This window comes from Zeus faber (genome assembly GCF_960531495.2).
Source record: "Zeus faber genome assembly, chromosome: 4".
NCBI lineage: Eukaryota > Metazoa > Chordata > Actinopteri > Zeiformes > Zeidae > Zeus > Zeus faber.
The window spans coordinates 7,893,225-7,913,860 of record NC_137191.1 but is presented as its reverse complement, the minus strand read 5'-3'; the positions used below and the strand labels follow the sequence as shown (position 1 = coordinate 7,913,860).

The 20,636-nt window shown below is 45.3% G+C and overlaps 1 protein-coding gene across 7 annotated transcripts; it reads right to left on the bottom strand.

The window, feature by feature from the left end:
* Nucleotides 1-2,097: 2,097 nt before the first annotated feature.
* pecam1b (platelet and endothelial cell adhesion molecule 1b) lies at nt 2,098-19,284 on the bottom strand. 7 transcript variants are annotated; one of them, XM_079999365.1, is made up of 16 exons: nt 19,104-19,284; nt 18,948-18,971; nt 16,276-16,569; nt 15,109-15,390; nt 14,194-14,463; nt 13,707-13,982; nt 13,082-13,363; nt 12,528-12,806; nt 11,542-11,643; nt 11,399-11,429; nt 11,041-11,120; nt 9,141-9,194; nt 8,797-8,886; nt 8,023-8,079; nt 5,800-5,819; nt 2,098-2,337 (listed from the first exon to the last, which is right to left on the bottom strand). In XM_079999365.1, the coding sequence occupies exons 1-16, from the start codon at nt 19,144-19,146 to the stop codon at nt 2,236-2,238; spliced, it is 2,286 nt and encodes a 761-aa protein (XP_079855491.1). In that variant the 5' UTR covers nt 19,147-19,284; the 3' UTR covers nt 2,098-2,235. The 7 variants fall into 7 exon arrangements, 5 of the variants coding, with proteins under 5 accessions (XP_079855491.1, XP_079855487.1, XP_079855488.1 ...); XM_079999361.1 differs by lacking the exons at nt 11,041-11,120; nt 11,399-11,429; XR_013844130.1 differs by lacking the exons at nt 2,098-2,337; nt 5,800-5,819; nt 11,041-11,120 and having other exon boundaries at nt 8,040-8,079.
* Nucleotides 19,285-20,636: the final 1,352 nt, after the last annotated feature.

The following is a 20,636-nucleotide window of genomic DNA, read 5'->3' as shown; positions in this document are numbered from 1 at the left end:
CCAGAAGAAAAAAAACAAAAAAACGGGAAAAGAAAATGGATGGATGGATAAAAGATATTGGGTTTGAGACCAGACACAAAGCCGCCGTACATGTAACACGGCCATTCAGAATGTCTTTAGAAAATGGCCCGTCGCTCTGACTCCAGCTATCTTATCATTATCTGGTACATAGAGCAAACGTTGTATATTCTGCATAGACCTCTATCGGATTTTCTTTGACACTGTTAAGCATAATTTTTTATGCCACACATCTGTTCGCACCAACTATCACAAGTACAAACTTTGTGCATACGCAAATGCATAATAAGCAGATTTTGATTCCGAAACACTTCTTACCCAAAGCAAACTGAGTTGATTATAACCTTTAAGATGGTTGAGAAATGTCCAGTCATTTTTAAAAGATTGTTTATCTATATTTATTTATCTATTTCTTTTTTTTTTTTTTTAACAATCCTGTATAAAAACAGATGGAACTTTTCACCTGTTAAAAAGTGTATACATCTGATGAAGCACTTCAATTCTAAAAAAAATTCTGAATTGTGCCTTATTGTGATTGTTTAATGATCTTGGGGGGGAAAAAAAAGTTTTAAAAGTTAATTTTAGGAGCTGGAGCATTCCTGCAGTTCTGCCACAAGATGTCGCCATGTACAAATTAAAATTCTGTATTCCTGGAACCTGGCGCCCCCTGGTGGCAACCTCTGAGCAATACAAGTACAGCACCCACACTGAAAATAATCATTGGATTGGAGTTATTGGATCAAGTGAGAAAAATTGCTAAAAATAGTAAAACATCTACTTTTCTTGACTTAAAAAGTATTGAGTGTCTGTTTTTAATACATATTTTCACGAAATTATTCTTTTGTGTCATTCACTGTAAGCGTCGTCGGGTAGGCCTCCCTAGAATAGCGCTATATAACTCCAAGTTTTATTATAAGCAGTATTAATATATATACCTTGTTTGTTTAATTTTAAGCCGAGAAAACATAAATATTTGTTGAATGAATTGAAGCAAATTTCAGTGTATATAATACACACTTATTCCACTGAATCCAAAGTAAAAATTCTGAATAAAAAATAATGCAAGATCAAATAAATAAGCAGAAAACACTTCTGTCGTATTAAGCAGTTAGACACATTCTAGACATTGTTGACATTTTAAAGGCCGCTTTGGGGCCATAAAGCTTTTCCACCAACATCTGACTCACGTTCTTGGAATCAGGCAGATGGACGTGACATCATGAAACAGATATCTGAGCAGCCAGAGAAGCAGCTGGAGCAGGACAGTGTTTTTCCATTCACGATTCCGGGTGGTGAGTCAGGGATGGGTCAGTGCTGGAGAGTCTGCATCGGCCTGGATATGGGTTTGACCTAGGGGCCTAAGGGCCTGTTAACGACTCACAATGACATCTGAAAGAGTGTGTGTGTGGGTGGTGGGGATTCCACCTTCTTATCTGGACCTCGTCTAACAGTCATTTGATCCACTTTGGGATTCGCAGCAGATCCAAGGGGAAACAATCTAATGAGATAAACTGAGACTGATATACAGAAGGATATTATCTCTACTCTGACTACCAGAGCAGGAAACAATGCAGAAAATTGTGATAAAAAAAAAACGACTCGAGTAAGAATACAGAATTAGCCTCCTAAAATAACTACTCAAGGTTTTGCTTATTGAGTTGCCTTTTCCCTATTTGGGGGAACAGCATCGTTTTGAGTTGATGTTGGATATAAGCCATTTGTAAATAACACAGACAAACACAACAAATTAATGAGCCATTTTCAATTTCTGCACACAATAGTGGTGAGGGACATAGAAATACTTTGATTTGATTGGTTCTGGATATAAAATCTTCCTGTGATTTCTTTAAATGTATCTAGAATCTACACAGATTCAGGGTAAAATATTGACTTTGTAACTGTAAAGGTATAAATAGGGAAGTTTTAGTTCCACTCAATTTACCGTTACAGCTGAAAACGTACTTAAGGTACTGTAATGAGAGTAGCTCTAACGAGTTACTTTTAGCGACTACATTTGGTAATTACACGGTGAAACAAATGTGGAACCGAGATGAAAATAACCACAGGAAATCACAACGGTGGTTGTAAAGTAAACATTTTATTAGTATGGAATTTGCCTGCAGAGACACAAAGCTAAGAACATACGGACATATGGAGTGTTACTTTATCTTAATAGAAAATGCAGTGAAGAGGAAGGAAAAGTGAGAAGAGCGAGCGCTATTCTACAGGCACCGGCAGAACGTGGCTGTAGTCCATCTCTTGATTGTTGTGGTGGATGTCGGGCTGTTCACCGTTCAGCTCAGCATACTCCACGGAGCCCTGCCAAGTCACAGAGCACATCCTGTTTAAAACAACACGGCCACGGGTGTGAAGCCAACATAAAAACCCGCCAGTGGTTCACATCACGTGCGTAGTACATGCACAAGCATTGTGACGTACATCAAAAGTGGAAATGTTGACACTGACATGCCACTTCCTGTTTACAGAACTGGACAATTTTGTTTATTGCTTATAGCTCATTAAAACAATGCTTCATTCCTCCTGAAAAGTGATGAAATCAAAAGCAATTTTCTCATGTATACCTGCATGCCTTTGGTATGTCATAGAGTAAAGCAAAGAAACTGTGAATGGAGATCAATTATTGCTAAAGAGATCAATTCAATTCTAAAATGGCCTGGGCAAATTTGTTGGTACCCCTTAACCTCTTATTTTTTTGCACAACCTTTGGAGGCAATCACTGCAATCAAGCGATTTCTGTAGCTCTCAATGAGACTTCTGCACCTGTCAACAGGTAGTCTGGCCCACTCTTCGGGAGCATAACTGCTCCAGCTGTCTCAGGTTTGATGGGGGCCTTCTCCAGACTGCATATTTCAGCTCTTTCCATAGATGTTCGATAGGATTCAGATCAGGGCTCCTAGAAGGCCACTTCAGAATAGTCCAGTGTTTTGTTCTTATACATTCTTAGGTGCTTTCAAAGCTGTGTGTTTTGGGTCATTATCCTGTTGGAGGACCCATGACCTGCGACTGAGACAGAGCTTTCTGACACTGGGCAGTACGTTTCGCTCCAGAATGCCTTGATAGTCTTGAGATTTCATTGTGCCCTGCACAGATTCAAGGCACGTGCCAGACGTAGCAAAGCAGCCCCAAAGCATAACCCAGCCTCCTCCATGTTTCACAGTAGGTATGGTGTTCTTTTCTTTGAAAGCTTCATTTTTTTCGTCTGTGAACATAGAGCTGATGTGACTTGCTAAAAAGCTCCAGTTTTGACTCATCTGTTCAAAGGACATTCTCCCAGAAGCATTGTGGCTCGTCAATATGCAATTTAGCAAATTCCAGTCTGGCTTTTTTTATGTTTTTCCTTTCAAAAGTGGAGTCCTGCTGGGTCTTTTTCCATGGAGCCCACTGTCACTCAAAAAGCGACGGTTGGTGCGATCAGACACTGATGTACCTTGATCTTGGAGTTCAGCTTGTACCTCTTTGGAAGTTGTCCTTGGCTCTTTGTCTACCATTCGCACTACCCTTCTGTTCAATCTGGGGTCGACTTTCCTCTTGTGGCCGCGTCCAGGGAGGTTGGCTACAGCACCATGGACCTTACACTTCTTGATAATATTTGCAACTGTAGTCACAGGAACATCAAGCTGCCTGGAGATGCTCTTACAGCCTCTACCTTTAACATGCTTGTCTATAATTTTCTTTCTGATCTCCTCAGACAACTCTCTCCTTTGCTTTCTCTAGTCCATGTTCAGTGTGTTGCACACGATGATACCAAACGGCAGAGTGACTTATTTTCTCCATTTAAATAGGCTGAATGACTGATTATAAGATTGAAGACATGTGTGATACCAATTAAATTACCGGGGACGGTAGCTCAGGAGGTAGAGCTGGTGGTCTAGTAATCTAAAGGTTGCTGGTTGGATCCCAGGCTCCTCCTGCTAGCATGCTGTAGTGTCCTTGAGCAAGACACTTAACCCCTCATTGCTCCTGATGGCTGCGTCCGTCGGTGTTTGAATAATTGTAAGTCGCTTTGGATAAAAGCGTCTGATCAATGACGTAATGTAAATGTAAAGAAAATAGTTAGTTTGAAATATCTCTATAATCTAATTATTTATACTCTTTTCTAAGCGGTACCAACAAATCTGTCCAGGCCATTTCAGAATATAATTGGTCTCTTTAGCAATAATTGATCTCTTTTCACAGTTTCTTTGCTTTACTCTATGACATACCAAAAGCATGCAGGTATACATGAGAAAATTGCTTTTAATTTCTTCACTTTACTGGAGGGATGAAGCATTGTTTAAATGAGCTTTAAGGGTACCAACAAATTTGTCACACACACACACACACACACACACACACACACACACACACACACACACACACACACACACACACACACACACACACTCTAAGTTCACATTCCAATTTATGTAATGTCATCGTCTCTTTCTGCAGCCACTGACTGTATCCGTTCACTAAACTTCACTATAACTATAAGTAGAATTACTGTGTTGCGGTCGTATGCCTCCGACAACCAGTCAAGTTGCAGTTAACACTTGACCTTTGGCCCTTGACCACCAAATTCTAAATCAGTTCATCCTTGAATCCAAGTGAACACTTGTGCCAGATGTCATGAAATTTCCTCCAGGGGTTCAGAGGTGTCGCCTTCCTGAGAATGGGACGTACGTACAACCAGAAAACATGAAGCCCCCGGCCACGACTCTCGCTGCCGTGGAGGCATAAAAATCATAAAAATCCTCAGGGAATCGCTGCGTTGAATCAAGTCCTAGGTCATTATGGGCTGTATTTGCTTGGGAGGAAAACCTGCACAATCCATGGCGTACGATTCGACGCTTACTAGAATAACAGGATGGTGTGACTCTATCCAACAATAAGGTACAGGAAAGTTATTTTCCATTTAATTACAACATATTTATTTACCAGCCGTCAGAGGGCACAGTCTCATATCTGAGCAACCAGCGTGATCTCGCCAATCAGGATGACACGGGGATGAAAGGACAAACTTTTTTTAGACCATGATGTCACATCCCTGGCCCATTATATTTCTGTGGCTTTGTCTTCCAGACCGCAGTGCCCGACCCCAACACCATGAATGGGCATGGAGGGGGACGCAGCATGGGCCAGTGGTGACTCGAGACAGTGCAGTGCTTGGGATGGGCCACAGAGTAATTTGACTGGGCCCGCAGCGCTGATCTGACCGCGTGATAGGGAAGGAAGCCCCAACCCAAATCCCTTTGTTCCAGTCTGGAAACTTGGAAACGCTAGACTGTCAGCCAGCAGAGAAGCAGGGTGACCTGGCCTGTGTGTGTGGTAGGGAATGGAGGGTAGCAGCACTGGCGGGCCGGGGGTGGGGGGTGGGAGCATTTTAGGTCCAGAACTAACTGGGCTACAGATTTAGGTTTGGTGATTTCATGCTACAGTACAAGACATAAGTGCTACTTTATAATGGACTCATTTGGGTTTGCGTAGGAAATTAAATGTATCTCAGAATTGGCAAAATTTGACTTTGTTTGGGTTTTTGCATTGTTGTACACAATCAAACATGCAGACATAAGAAGCGCAATCTAAAATATACGAAATACAGATGTACTGTGTTCTATAACTCAAAATAAACTAAATGTGTTCTATGCACAAGATAAATTAAAAGGCTATGATAGGGGCTAAATGACAGAATGGCTGCTGCGTGTACTGAGTGTTGATATAAATATAGTTGGCTAATACTACTGTACAGAATTAATAAATATGTAAGATTTGACTACTCACACAGTCATGATGAGTTGCACCTGTAGGGAAGGCAACAGTACGTTAGTGTGTGTGTATGGGGGGTTGTTACTTTGAGAGCAAGCACAAAAGAAATTCATGAATGCCTCAAACACAGTGTCCTTATCTGCCCAGCACACAGTAGTGGATGGTTAATAGAGCGTGCTAGGGCAAAACCCCCAAAAATCTGTCCAAGTGAAATGATTTTCTTAAAATAGTTGTTATATCTAAAACATTTTTTTTGATGGTTGGTAAATCAGCAAAACACGTTCTTCCTTTTTTGTCCCATTTCTGTTCATTTGGTTAGTTGTAAAACAATACGCCAAAGGTACAGAGGCCAAATCTTTTAAATGAATCAGGAGTTTGGAATCATTTGCGGATAATATCCACTCATACAATCAAAAAGAGTGAGCTTTGAATGACGCAAATTGACTTAATTTAACTGTTTGAAATTGCATTGATTCTAATTGTCAAAATCTAAACAAATGGTAAAATGAAACAAAACAAAAACATACAAAAAAAAAAAATTCAGTGTTTCTTAAAAAATATCGGTGGTAATATTGTTGAGACGAATCAAAAATGAGTTTCACCAATAAGCAAAATAAAGTCGTATAAACTCCTGGTAAAGAAGTACATAGATTTGTCTTAATGATTTGTTCAAAATGATTGGTTCGTTCATTTTTGACCAGCTCTACTACGCACCAGGAACACTGGTTATAAAAAGGTAGACTTGTAAAAATCATTTCAATTTAATATTCCGTCTCTGTGTATAATTTTATTCAGTAGCTGTGTAATAAGTAGGATAATGTGCAGCCAGGCGGTCGTAATCGCCCTCAGAGTGATACCAGACCTGTCCTGTGGTGCCGGGACGTTCACGAACGATCTGACTCTTTCCAACGGCCCTTTTATGGGAACGAAGGGAACGAGTCTCGCTGAGACACGAGCCGCTCTTTTTTTCTGCCAAGTTTTACAGACAGATAGGTCGTTCTATTTGCTATTTCCTAATACTGTAGTATACTGTTTTGTACCTGTTCGACACAAAAATAACTCACTATAGTTCTTGTTTTATTCATTTTTTATTGTGAAACTTAAAAAAAAAGGATGCCATTTGCCAATATGCAATTTGCCCTGCGCACACACCCCTCTTCCACCACCACCAAATAAAGGAATTCAATAGTAAGCTAGATTTCTTGATAGAGTCATTAGAACTCACTACGATGTCGTGGCAGACCTTGCTGACTCACTTGTTCCTTTTTCCTGCTGAAGCCATTGTTTAACTCCATAAAGTATTGTGTGCTTGTTCGGTCCCTGCCCTCTGTAAAAATAACTGAAATATCAGCGCTCGGGCTGGGAGATTGAGCAATACTCTTCGACTAAACCAAAGTCGTGTTGTTTTTCCCTGGATGAAGGCGGGTACTGGACAGACACAACAGCATGTGTCTCAGGTTCAAATAACAGGATGTTCCCGCCAGCAGTAACCGGAAGTAAACCAGCAGTAACCAGGCCTGACCGTACACCTTCTGTGTATGTATGGCCTGGCTTGTAGTTGTAGGAATAGATTTTTTTTTCCTCCACCCTTGGCAATGATATTCGGTATAACCCCAAAGTACTACTGTAGATAACTACCACTTTCCATATTGGACAAGTGGATTTCCCTCAGAGGATTAAACAAGTGTTATCTTATCTCATCTTACAACACAACTATAGAAAATACAGCATTTACAAGATTCAAGATTCAAGATTTTCAAGATTTTTATTTGTCACATACATATACATACTTCCATACATATATGCAGTGAAATGTAATTGCAGTGAAATGTAATTTTGTATGGAAATTACAATTTTTACAAATTACAAATTACAATATAGGGTTAGTTAGAGCGTGAAACATATGGGCACTTTATTTGAATAGTCCAAAGGTAATCAACTCAGTCAGATACTGGGTTGACTAACAAAGACAATCAACTATCACTGACTATTGGTCTTACAATTGGTACTTACAGTCAATGTTACTATCAATGTCATTCTTAACATAGTATCAAGGCGCCTGCACCTTGGGGACTCCCTTAACATTTGGCATTTGGATGCATTTTGCACAAGTTGATATTAAGTCAAGTATTAACACTGACGCAACTGTTAGTCAACTAATAGTCAAGTTGATCCTGAACGTTGGACTATTCAAATAAAGTGCCTCCAAACTAAGTGATGGAAACGGGTCCAACTCACCATGTGGAGAGTTCTGCAGCTCGCTGTAGACTGTGTCTGTGCCTCTTCTCAGTGGGACTGTTCCATACAAAAGCAAAAAATATCCCAGCATTACTTGAACATCAAGCTGTGCTGCATGAAGAGTGTTTTTCCCCCCCGGCTTGGCATGTGCTCGTGTGTTAGGTGTAATCAAGTGAGAGTTACTGCCATCTGCGGCCCCCAGGGGCCCCAAACATAACACCATCACTCACTATCAGAAACCTGTGTGGCGATTAGTTCAGCCCTTCCTGTTTATAAGTGCGGCGCTCAGCTCCGCTTGCAGCAACCTGCAGACATCTTAATTAGGTGTAATTAGACCCTCCCAGGAAGTTCTGCTCTGTCTTATCAACTATAGTGGAATGTTGGCAAAGCAAAATGGATTCGGTGATGAGAGACGGAATGTCATGGGATAAATGTGCAAGATTGTTGAAGAAAAATGAGGGCCGAATAATGGGGCCTCACATGATGTTGTTTTAATGGGATGAAAATACATCTCCTAACATACGAGTGAGTAAAGTTTCATATATGTAGCACTATTTAAACATAACATGGAAGTTACCAGATCCAGGGCTTCAAATTTAGACCTGTGTCAATAAAACATAAACCTTGTGTAAAACATAATAATACCCTAAAATATAATAATATTTCATCAAAAAAAGTGATGAAATGTAACACTTCTCGAATGGTAGATTGACATTTTTTAAAGAGGATTAGAGTGCTTCCCATGTAATTCAAAAGTGTGTGTGTGTGTTTTACCTCTCTCAGGATCCACCGGCTGGGGGTGCACCACCTCAGTGTATTCCACGTCAGCTTCGTTAGATGCTACACTGCTCTCTTCATCACTGGCTGCATCAAGTACAAAAAGAAAACGTTGGACTCCCTTTTTTCCCTCTCGTATCATCTCAGACTTTTCCTGCGGCGACTCCCTAGTCGTCACGCGCTCGTGGCGGCGTTTTACATTTACGTTGCCGTTTCCGTCTGCAAAATCAAAAACGTCTGAGGCGACCGACTCTGCCAGGGACTGCAGAGCGTGGCGCTGTTCGGGTAAAAAAACACACACATGGAAAAAGTGTCCCTGTTATGTTCGCGGCCTGTCACACCTGCGTTGGGCGGCCTCTCACTCCAGACACTGGTGGTTGCTCTGTCCACCTTCACTACGGGACAGAGACACAGACACACATCAAGAGACGCCAGAGCTGCTACAGCAACACACAAATGGACTCCACACAGGTTAACACACGTCAAATTCAATTCAGCGCCTCAATGAGGACCAGGACAGTGAAATGATGTAATATGAAGTTGGAAGTGGACAGTGCTAGTATTTCCTCTAAAACATGAAATGGTTTTCCCCTCAAAAATAGATAAATAAATATAGATTTGATTCAAAAAAAAAAAAAAAAAAAAAGGTTTGCTGTTACGTTTACAAGTGATTAATATGAAAAAGAAAAGCAAGGCTGCCCTCTGTTTGGACGGAGAGCCCGTATCGCTCTCAGAGGAAGAAACATAGAACAAAAGAGTAGATTTCACGTCTTTATTTGTCGTGCTGCAGATATCCTTCGCTGCCTCCTGCACAATAGGCCGGTGTTTAGTCAACGGCCGCCACACAATAAGCAGTGGCCGAAACAGCTTCCCACTGCCACTTCCCATTCCTTAATGCGACTCCAGATAGAGCTCAGCAGTGGCCCCCAGGCCATTCATTCCCTCCACCTGCCGCATGCGTGTACTGAAACAAAGATCTCCGCCGCCCGACCACCCCCCTCTCCCAACGCGCCTCACACCCACAGGAAGCTTCGTCCCGAGACTATTGTCTGACTTTTCGGGACACTCTCTGGTACATTCCTTCGCAGGAACGATGGAGGATTGGTTTCGTGTTGTGTTATTTGCTGTCGTCAGCGTTGCCGCTGCGGCTGTGATGCATGAACAGTGATGAGCGTGTGCTGAGGGGGTGGACACAGAAAACTGTCGCTCTAATGAGAGGTTTGCTCCATCAAGAGGTTGCCAGTACCGTAGGATGAGCAAAATGAATGGTACGGACACGCTGCTAAATAAAACCAACATCTTTTATTCTAGAAGCTCTCTACACAGTCATTGGGATCAAAACAAAATATATACACACACATTCCTACTGATAGTGATCAAGGGCATATAAAAAGTGCACATCAGATAAATAGATGAATACGCAGTGACATGAACATACCAAGTGAGACACCAAAGGGAAACGACAGCGGTGTTAATGAATTACTGTGAAGACCAAAGCCTGTTCAGAGTGCAGGAGGAGGGGAGAGAGAGCCTCTGGTTCATCTTGTCGTCGTAACTCCTCCAAACAGAGATAATTCCCAGATCCTGAGAGACTTTGCTAATCTTTTTTTTCCCCTCTGTTTAATCACTTCTCTCAGGATCGTTACCGGTCGAGTATCGGGTTCAAACTTCCGTCGTTGTCTTTTTTCTTTTTTCCTGCCCCTCCCCCCACGAGTCCAACTGAAAAATTCTTCTCTACACTGTCGCCGGGACACTGCGGCTGCTCCTGTTGCTGATGTCAGCAGGCAGCGACGCCACCCTATCTGGCGGCCCATTGGTCACTCTCCCCTCCGTGCCATCATAGCGTGGCGCTGCGTCTGGAAGGGGATGATAATGGCAGCGCTAAGCGTTGGCTCTGGACAACACTGGACAAACAGTTACTGGCATGTGTTAGAGGCAGACTGGACGAGTACCTTGCGCCTGAAAACGTTCAATTTAGCTGTGCGACCTGCGACAATTGGTGTCAAACCTTAAAAGTCATCCTCCATATCTACGGCAGGGTGGTTAGATGGTACAACAACATAAAGTCCTGGTGCCCTGCGGATGAATATTAGAGGACATGGGATGCGTATTGAGGGGTGGCTTTCACATGCTGTGGCTTTTTAGGCGTGGAAAGTATTAATACGAATGATTTATGCCTGTTAGGGTATGACTTCCGAAAACATACAGACATACACAAGAGAATATATAAAACCAGGCTACCTGTGGCTGCGTTATAAACCTCTGTGTCAGGGGTCAGACTCACTGTTAAAGAGTCATCTGATTTAGGGCTCGAAGGCTTTCTGAGAAATGGTGAAATAAAAGCCATTGCAGTCACAGCACAAAGCAGGTATGTATTACTTAAACCAGACATTACTGTATAGCTTACACAGACATGACAGTGTGTCGGGTGGCTACCTCCACCACACTGGCCTATCTCAGTAACTATCAATCATAAAAGTTCTAGACCAGCTGAAATGGACCAGGTGTGGCCCAGAAACTATGCTGCGGAACCAACAAACTAACTACCCGACACCCTATCAACATGGGCTGAGAAAATGAAGAAGTGAGGCCAACTCACACCGACAGTTCAGCGGCTGCTTCATTTTTACCTGAGGCAGGAGAGAGAAGGTCAGAAAAAAAAAAAAAAGAGAAGGAGGAGAAATGGGTTGGTTTTTCATAGGTGGCGAGACACAACGGGCCTGTGTTGCTGCGTTGCTCTACCTCTGCGAGCCCTGAAGTATCGCACCGTCGCCAGCACCACCAGGGCAAGCACCAGCAGGCAGGCCGCCACGATCGCCGCCTTCTTCCAGAGTGCCATGCGCACTACAGCGGGAGAGAGAGAGAGAGAGAGAGAGAGAGAGAGAGGAGATATGAATGAGGGTGACAGAGAGATGGGGAGGCGCAGGAGAAAGGGGAAGGAAGAATGAGAGGAGAGGAGGCAAAGACACAAAGGGTAACGTCGAAAAGACAAAGCAGACATCCTCTTCTGCTCGGGCCCAAGGGGGGTTCTCTCCGCATTTTCATTCAGGGACATCGAGCACATTGATATGATTTGCGAACCTGCGTGTGTTTTTTCGTCCCTGGAACCTGCTGGAAGATACTGTACCAGAATACCTGCGAGCCTCCTACACGACTTCTGTGGTCGTGTGTCGGTTGAATACCACTGAGCAGTTGCATATGAACTCTACCTGGAGATTGTTCCTGTAGTCTCTCGTACATGTGGCTACTGCACACCACGGGAGATGTTCACATTCTTGAAACACCTAATTTGGATATATAACTCTTACAGCAGATGTTTATTTTTGGTAAAACGACTGCATTTAAAAAGGCGTCTTTCTCGTCTTGCGGCAACTCAAAGCGCTTTGCAAGGGGTTCAGCGTCTTGCTCTAGGACACTTGGACGTGCTGCCAGGAGGAGATGGGGATCGAACCAGGAGCCCTCTGATGACTGGACGACCCACTCTACCTCCTGCGCCACTGCCGCCGCCCTTACAATGGTTATTATAGAGGGGGGAATCAGAGGTATTGTGCTTAGTATAAAAAAAATCTTCACCTGCCCTCTACACAGGTGGTTCAGAACCCATCATCATTTGCATACTTGTACTAACACGTGCTGCTGCTTGCTGTTTGCTAAAGGGCCAGATATTTTAGTGATGTGACGTGTGCATCCGTCTGCAGATGGGAGTTTGTTAATGTGCATGATCTCACCCTCTACGGTGACCAGTTGGCTGCGGACGATGTTCTTGGCGGGGTTCAGGGCCTCGCAGTAGTAGGAGCCGCTGTCCTCGCTGCCGAGCGAAGGGATCTGGTGGTCCTCGCTGACCTGGTTGGACGTGACGACGGACATGGGCTCGGAGCGGCCCGTGCGGTACCACTTGAAGGTGACTGGCGGCGTGCCGTTGATGCCGCATATCAGGTACAGCTTGTCCCCTTCCACGATGTTCCTCACGTCGGGGAGGACGGTCAGCGTCGGCTGTGACAGAGGCACTGGGCGGAGGAGAGCGGAGGAACACGGGGGGAGACGAAACTTTTAAAAGGTGTGCGGATCCAGCCCACTTTTGGGTTTGGGAACAGGTTAAAGAAAATTAACTACGGTAAAGGAAGGATACCACTGAGACACTGACGAACCCTGAAAATGATCCCCCAATAACGTATTATCTCATTGTTTTAGTTACATCCCACAACAAAGTCATTGACTGATATCAATATTCACATGCTGTGTTACTCCTCTCTGTAATGTAGCACCCAGTCCCGACATTTACCTATGACGGTGGCGTTTAGCCTTTTACTGAGTTCTCCGTCCTTGGGGTGATTGTTCTGTGCCTCGCACATATACTGGGTTATTTCCTCGGGTTGGTGGATGGTGACGTGGAAGAGGGCCTGATAGTACGGCAACCTGACAGTGGTGGTGTTCAACATCTCATATTTCTTCCACAGGGTGTAGTTGATAGGCAGACTTCCTCTGTCCGACTGGCAGTGTATCTGGAAGGGTTTTCCCAGGATCACCTTGCCACGCACTGCTATTTTTGGCTCAGAGGCCGGCACTGAAACGGGGGGAAAAATAACACATAACACATAAATCGACCAGACGAAGGCACGACTTTCGCTAAAAGAAAGGGAGCGTTTTAGAGCTGGATGTTGGAGGGAAGAAAGGGAAAGATTGGAGTTTTGAATGGACTCTGGGAATTGCAGTGTAATCCACCACGGATGATCTTTTAGAAAACCACTTCAAGGCCTCCCATTCAGTTCAAACTGAATCAATCAACCTTGAAAAGCTTTGGAGTTCCACTCATCGTGACCGGTTTGATGCAATGGAGCAAAGCCTCAAATTCATACTCATATTTGTGAGAAAGTTCAAAAGATTTCAGTGCTATGTGTTACAGTCACCTTTTGGATTAATAAGCAGGGGTTTACTGTGCTTCTGGATGCCCTTGGCTTGGGCGGAACAGGTGTAGTTAAATGCATAGGGCAGAGCTCTGCCCAAGAAGACCCCCGGCTCCCGGCCCGAGGTGAGTCGGCTTTGAGGCAGCTCGATGGCGTACGTCACTTCTTCGCTGCGGAGCCTCTCGGAGGCGTAGTTTTTACTCTTGCAATTCAGTTTAATTTCATCGCCTGGAAAGACCTCGGCAGGAGACTTTGTTAGCGCCGGCACTGAAAACAGCTCTGTGGATGAATAAAAAAAAAAAAAATGAATAGACTCATCACATATCACTTTCCTCATCAAAACGCGGCCAAACCGCACTCATGTATTACATGACATGTATTACAGCAATGTTTTTTTTACAATTCTAATCATGCATATTGTTACATGCACAGACAGTTAAAGACAAGCGCAGACAGTGGAACAAACACACGACGCACTCCACCCACTTACCAATAAAGGACAAAATTTTGGTGGAGTATTTTAGGACATTTCCCATCCTTAGCATGCACTCAAAGGTCCCAGAATCCTTCGCCTTCGCTATCACGCTGTGGTTGATGCTGGTGTTCCCAGAGCTGAGCATCTGAGTCCCCTGGCTCAGCAGGAGTACGACGCTTTGGGCGTTGTACGAGGCTCCTACGACAGTGCAGGAGATTCTCAGCTGGTCTCCTTCGAAGACCTTCTGCCACGGATTGATCTCCAGCACGGGCTTGATGGCGAGCTCTAAAGAAACCAAAATGATGTCAGGGATGACTGGAACGGGAATCTGGTCTGGGCCCGGCTTTTAGGCGGTATAGTAAAAGCATTTTAATCTTAACTGGGAGGTTGAAAGCCGTCCTAACCCAATAGGAATTCCCAGTAGATGGCATTCAGGCAGCATAACTAGAATAACTCATGTCCCAAATATGAAGCAAAGGAAAAAAATAAAAAAGTATTCATGCAAATCGATGGTTTTCCTGGAAATGTCGTAAATGTAAGAATATTAACATCACTAATACACACGATGCGACGCATGCATTCTAATAATAATCAGACTATAAAAACACTCTAGAAATACTGAAATTTGCCATTTTGCGGCTCAGGCGGGAGTAAAACCATTCACCCTCCAAACAGAAATCCTTCTCCTCGCTGAGAGTGAGAGTAGGAAGCTTCGGAACGAACTTTTATGTCCTATTCTGAGCGAGGATTTCCCTTTTCTTTTACTCCTAGTCAAACCTCCAGTTCAGTTCCTAGGACCTAGGGACCTAGAATCTAACCCTAACCCTGAGCTGATTCTCAGAGGCTTGATAAATAAGGGCCCTGATTTGCTGAATATTAAACAGAAAACAAGTCTTTTTTTTTCTAAGCTGCTCCACTAGAAGGACTTACCTTCGACATGAGCCATCACGCTGTTGCTCTGGTCAGACGTGACGGACATCAGCTTGAGGCGGACGGAGTAGCTGCAGTGAATGTTGCGGACGCCCGGGCTGGTGAAGCGGAGCTTGGCCTCCACCCGGTTGACGTTGCCCGGAACCTCGAATATCTCTTTGGAGTCTGCGTAGAAGTTGTAGGTAATAAAGCCCGTCTCCTCCGGGGCCGTGCACGTGGCCACCACCTCCTCTCCTTCTCTGTAAATCCTCTTGTCGAGACTGACCACCGGCCTCGACAGGCCTGGGGTGGGGGGGGAGGGAAAAAACAGTGTATTCAGTTTGCCTTGAACCGATGACGGCGTGATCCCAAAAGAAGCTGGCCACCCGCATAGGGAGGTCAGAGTTCAGTGACAGATCGCACCTTCTGGCATCTCTGGACCCAGTAGACTGGTGTGTGTTACTCAAATATCCACACGGTGGATATTAAAGGATCGCCTCGCCATTTTTCAACCCTAAAGGCTTTTTTATTGAGTAAAACCGCCCTGCTTCCGTTTCACCCAGTTATAGGCTGTGATACAGAGAGAACACGGTCACAACCCCAACATTTTCCAGAGGTTTTCCAGGTCTTATTGACTGCTTTGCATTCCGCAAATCAGCACTTTTTCGGCTGCATCCCCGCTAACATAAGAGACTAGAAACAGGAGAGTGAAGGCTTTAAAATGCAATGTGAGTTTCCCCCCCCCCCCCGCAAAGGAAGATTTCAAGGGTTTTGGTTCAAGGTCTTCCCCCGTTGCACTCGGTTGAGGCACAAAGCTGCAGCAGATCGACGCGCTTCCTCAAAAAAGCAGAGCGCCCAGCGAGGTTGCGCCTCGAAGGGTTTCGCGCGATGGGAGCCGGCGTTTTAACGAGGCTCAGGTTGAAGAAAAGAAAAGGAAAAAAAAAAAAAACAGAAACAGCGAAACTAGATCTGCTGAGCAGCGACAGAGGCTTGAACCCAAACCTGCTCTTCAAGGACGGCCGCCCTACTCTGAAAGCCACATTATTCGATCAAAATCGACAACAAAATGCTTGATTGGTGAATAGGGATGACTTGGGTCGTCTCACTGTATTTATGCCAGGCTATCATGAACTGGGTGCTGTATGGGTTTGTGACTTGATGTATTTGAGTTGAAAAGACGAGACCAACCTGTCACCGTGAGCTTCTGCTTCTCGCTGACCAGACCGATGCCGTTGATGTTGATCTCGCACTTGTACTTGCCGCTGTCGGAGACCCGGGCCCCGGGGATCATGTAGACCAGGTCGTCGGAGCTGATGGTGGTCTTGGTGTAGACCTGGGTGGCTTCCTTCGAGATGGTGTAGACGCGGGTGGAGGGCTCCTGCCCGGCGATGACGACGGCCCGGCAGCGCAGCGTCACGTTGGTGTCGCGCTCCACGTCGGCGCCGGGCTCGATGAGCAGGGAGATGTTCCTGATGCTTAACGCTGGGGAGCAGGAGTGAAACGACAGGTGGTTTTATCGCTTCACTTCTCAAGGGTGTCGCCGACGTGGAGGCCACGCGACTCTGGAGAAACACACGAAAGCCTTTGGCCTCGAAGCTGGTGAAGCGAAATGTGTTCCCGTGTCTGTAGTGACGATGGCTGGAGCAGTTCAACCAGACCCTGTGAACGTCTACCGCTCATCAGAGGAGACAAACCATGACATTTAAGCTTTTACCACAAAAATGTCTCTCAGATCAGACTTCTGATTTGGTATCCACAACGGACCAAAATAGCGGCGTTGCCATAATATTCCATCTCAGTAGATCAGCACGTCTCCACCCATTGACCTTTTCTTTCTTTTCGGTCAGTATTGATTACGCAGCATGACAGTCCATCCAAGACGTACAAAATGAGTGTGAGTGAGTGAGCGGATCAGTTCACGTAAAGGATGGGGTTCGCCATCTTTTACACCCCGGCCTCATTAAAGCCCCGGTTCCGTCGTTCATAACTGTCCACAACTCCGCTTGACCAGCTGGGCGCTTGACTTGGGAGAAACCCAACGCTGCGCTCAAATGCGGCGCGGCGAGACAAACGTTTAACGGTAAATCTCCTTTTCCATGAACAGCGAACCCGTCCCCTCACGTGACAACTGCCGGCGTGGGCACCTCGATCGGTGACACGCGCAGGGGTGCCGCACAGGGGGCCGAGCCCACGGCCCCTGTGGTTGACCAGACGTGGTGCTGAGCACCAGGCCGCGCTGCTCCTCCACCGCAGTCTGAGTGCTTCCGAGCGCTAAGTGCTTAAATGCTGAGGAAAATGACGCTCAACCTCTTTGCCAAAGTTACAAGAACCTAGGACTGTGAAAGAAAATGGGTGGGTGTGGCTGATCGGCACTTTGCTCCCCCCCCCAAATCATTTTTTCTCTTTTATACCTCAATTGAGCCTTTAAGCTCCCATTCCGAGACCACTTCCTCGATCGCACACTGAATGTTCGACCAGCAGCTGCAGTACAACTCTGCTTCAAGTACGAATTTCAAACAATCAGGATTAACATTATTTATCATGAAGCTGTCAACACGGTCAACGCTGCTGGCGACAAGTCGGTCTGACCGCCGAGCCCGGAACAGGCCCGGGGGGGTTGGGTTTGAGTCTGGGATATAACTGGGGGTAAAGTGTCTGGGTAATACAAACCACGAGAGAGGAGAGAGAAAAAAAAAAAAAAAAAAAAAAAAAAAGAAAGAAAGAAAGGGAAGGAAAAGCGCTTTGTAGAACAAACAGGCCTCTCTGGGGACCTGTAGCTCTACTGCATCCAGTCCCACCCAGCGTCACTCAGCGGGGCCTGGCAGGGCTGCTGATGAAAGGACTCGGGCCCTGCAGGGCAGAGGCTGGTAGCGGGCCCTGAATGGGCGGGACCACGGGGGTCCTCACAGGCTAATTTGGCTGTTGTTTTTTTTTCCTTTGCTTTTTTTTTTTTTTTGCCAAAACAAGTATATTGAATTCTCACAGATTCAAGGGTAGAAAATACACAAATGAATTAGATCTCCGATTTGCTGTTTTTTTTTTCCCCAGTTAGGTCCAGTTCTAAAGAATTCCACTCCCATATTCCCAACGAAAGGGAGGAAAACGTGACATCACATCACACTCCAACATTTGTCTTCTGTGTTTTTTCCAGCTCAGGCCTCCCTGTTCAAGGCCGGGTCACGTCAGGACCTCCCTCTCCACAACAAACATCCCTGACCGACTTGTTCCACTCGACACGGGGCCAAGTGAGTGGCGGCGGGAGGCGTGTGACGCCGCCAGCGGACAGGTTCCCAAAGCCTCACAGCGATCTTTTCCCCCGTGCCAGGCTCCAGAAAGTGAAAAACACAGATAAGAGCTGCCCGCCGCCCAGCGGGGCTGCAGCTGCCGACTTGATTAGTAAACGGCCCTTAAAACACAATGTGTGATGCTAAATTAGTGAAGCATGAAAGCAGTGGTTCTTTTGTTTTTCTGCAGATCCTTATTACAATTTACAAAAATATGATATAGGTGGTGTCAGTCAATGACAAGGATATGGAGATAATAAATTGTTGATGAGCAATCCTAAACCAGTAGTTTGATAGATGAAGTTCCTTTAAGCTGTTTCAAATGTAGTGCAGTAACAAAGTTCATACACCACAACTAAAGCTTTATTTAAAAGCATGTGGAGCGTCACTTCACAGGTAACAAACACAAGTTTTCATGACAAATCGAGGACGGGGAACCCAGTCACTCCCAGTGTAGGTGTCATGTGACGAGTAAGAATATCAACACGTGTCAGCACAACGACAAATTGTGGGTGAAACACTCGCATTTCTCCATGCAAAATTATAAATCAGACACTGATATGGTGCTCTACTTACTCGGGTGAGGTTCCGCCCATCTCCCTGGATGGGAAATCACGAGGAAACAGGAAAAAAAGAAGAAAAAAAAAAAAAAAAGACAAGGATGAGGTTAAAGACAAATCCACCAAAGCCAGGGAAACATCCAAAGGGTCACATGGGGAGGGGGGCTCTTACAGCTGCAGAGGAGCGTGCAGGTGAGCAGCAGGAGGGCTCCCATCCTTGACGAGGGATTCCGGGGGGGGTCGCGGCTCCGCTGGCGGGCCCGGCGTTCGCTGGTTGGCGGCTTCTACGCGGCCGAGGGACTGGAGGGACGAGCGCTCCGTGGGCGCGGGCGGCTGTGAAAGGTGGTGCTGTACCTCCCCCGCGGTTATCACTCTCAGCAGCTCCCCGCTCGGCTTAAATTGACAGGAAGTGACTGTTGTTTCCTCAGGATGTGCGTACCCGCCCGGCTCTTGGCTGCTGTGGAATGTTCTCTTCTCATGGAGCAGGGGTAAGACGGTTGCAGGGACCTTTTCTCCCGTTTTAGACGTTTAGTCACTCAGGAATTGACCTTGACCTTAGTGTCTATGTAGAGTGAATAGGACATAAACAGGTGGAACGATGTCAACGCTTGAATATAATGTTTATTTAACATGGGCATAACGTTATGGGCAGTAATTGTTTAGGATTCAGTTTTAATCCGGCAAAAGAATATTTTTTTGTACCGAAAACAGACAGGTATTATGCTGCCCCCTGCAGGTTACACAGCCTGAAGCCGACAACCAAAAATCCAAGACAAGGACATGGCCTCCTGACTCTGGACTCATTTGACTCAATAGATTGGATACTGACTGACAGTCGGCCATAATAATAAGCGTAATACACGTGTTTGCAACGTTTCGTGTGAGTGGCTAACAGGACAGTCCTCTTCTTCTCCAGAAGTTCAAAGTGGATAATGTCAATTTTTCCTCTAAAACATGAAATGAAAAAAAATAAAAGATTTGATCAAAAAAATAATAGTAAATAAAAAAAGGTTTGCTGTTATGTTTACAAATGAATATGAAAAAGAAAAGCAAGGCTGCCCTCTGTTTGGACGGAGAGCCCCTATCGCTCTCAGAGAAAGAAACATAGAACAAGAGAGTAGATTTCACGTCTTTATTTGTCGTGCTGCAGATATCCTTCGCTGCCTCCTGCACAATAGGCCGGTGTTTAGTCAACGGCCGCCACACAATAAGCAGTGGCCGAATCAGCTTCCCACTGCCACTTCCCATTCCTTAATGCGACTCCAGATAGAGCTCAGCAGTGGCCCCCAGGCCATTCATTCCCTCCACCTGCCGCATGCGTGTACTGAAACAAAGATCTCCGCTGCCCGACCACCCCCCTCTCCCAACGCGCCTCACACCCACAGGAAGCTTCGTCCCGAGACTATTGTCTGACTTTTTTTTCGGGACACTCTCTGGTGCATTCCTTCGCAGGAACGATGGAGGATTGGTTTCGTGTTGTGTTATTTGCTGTCGTCAGCGTTGCCGCTGAACAGTGAAATTGAGCACACGCTCAACAGTGATGAGCGTGTGCAGAGGTGGTGGACACAGAAAACTGTCGCTCTAATGAGAGGTTTGCTCCATCAACAGGTTGCCAGTACCGTAGGATGAGCAAAATGAACAGTACGGACACGCTGCTAAATAAAACCAACATCAAAACCAACATCTCAGCAGGAAGACGAACGGA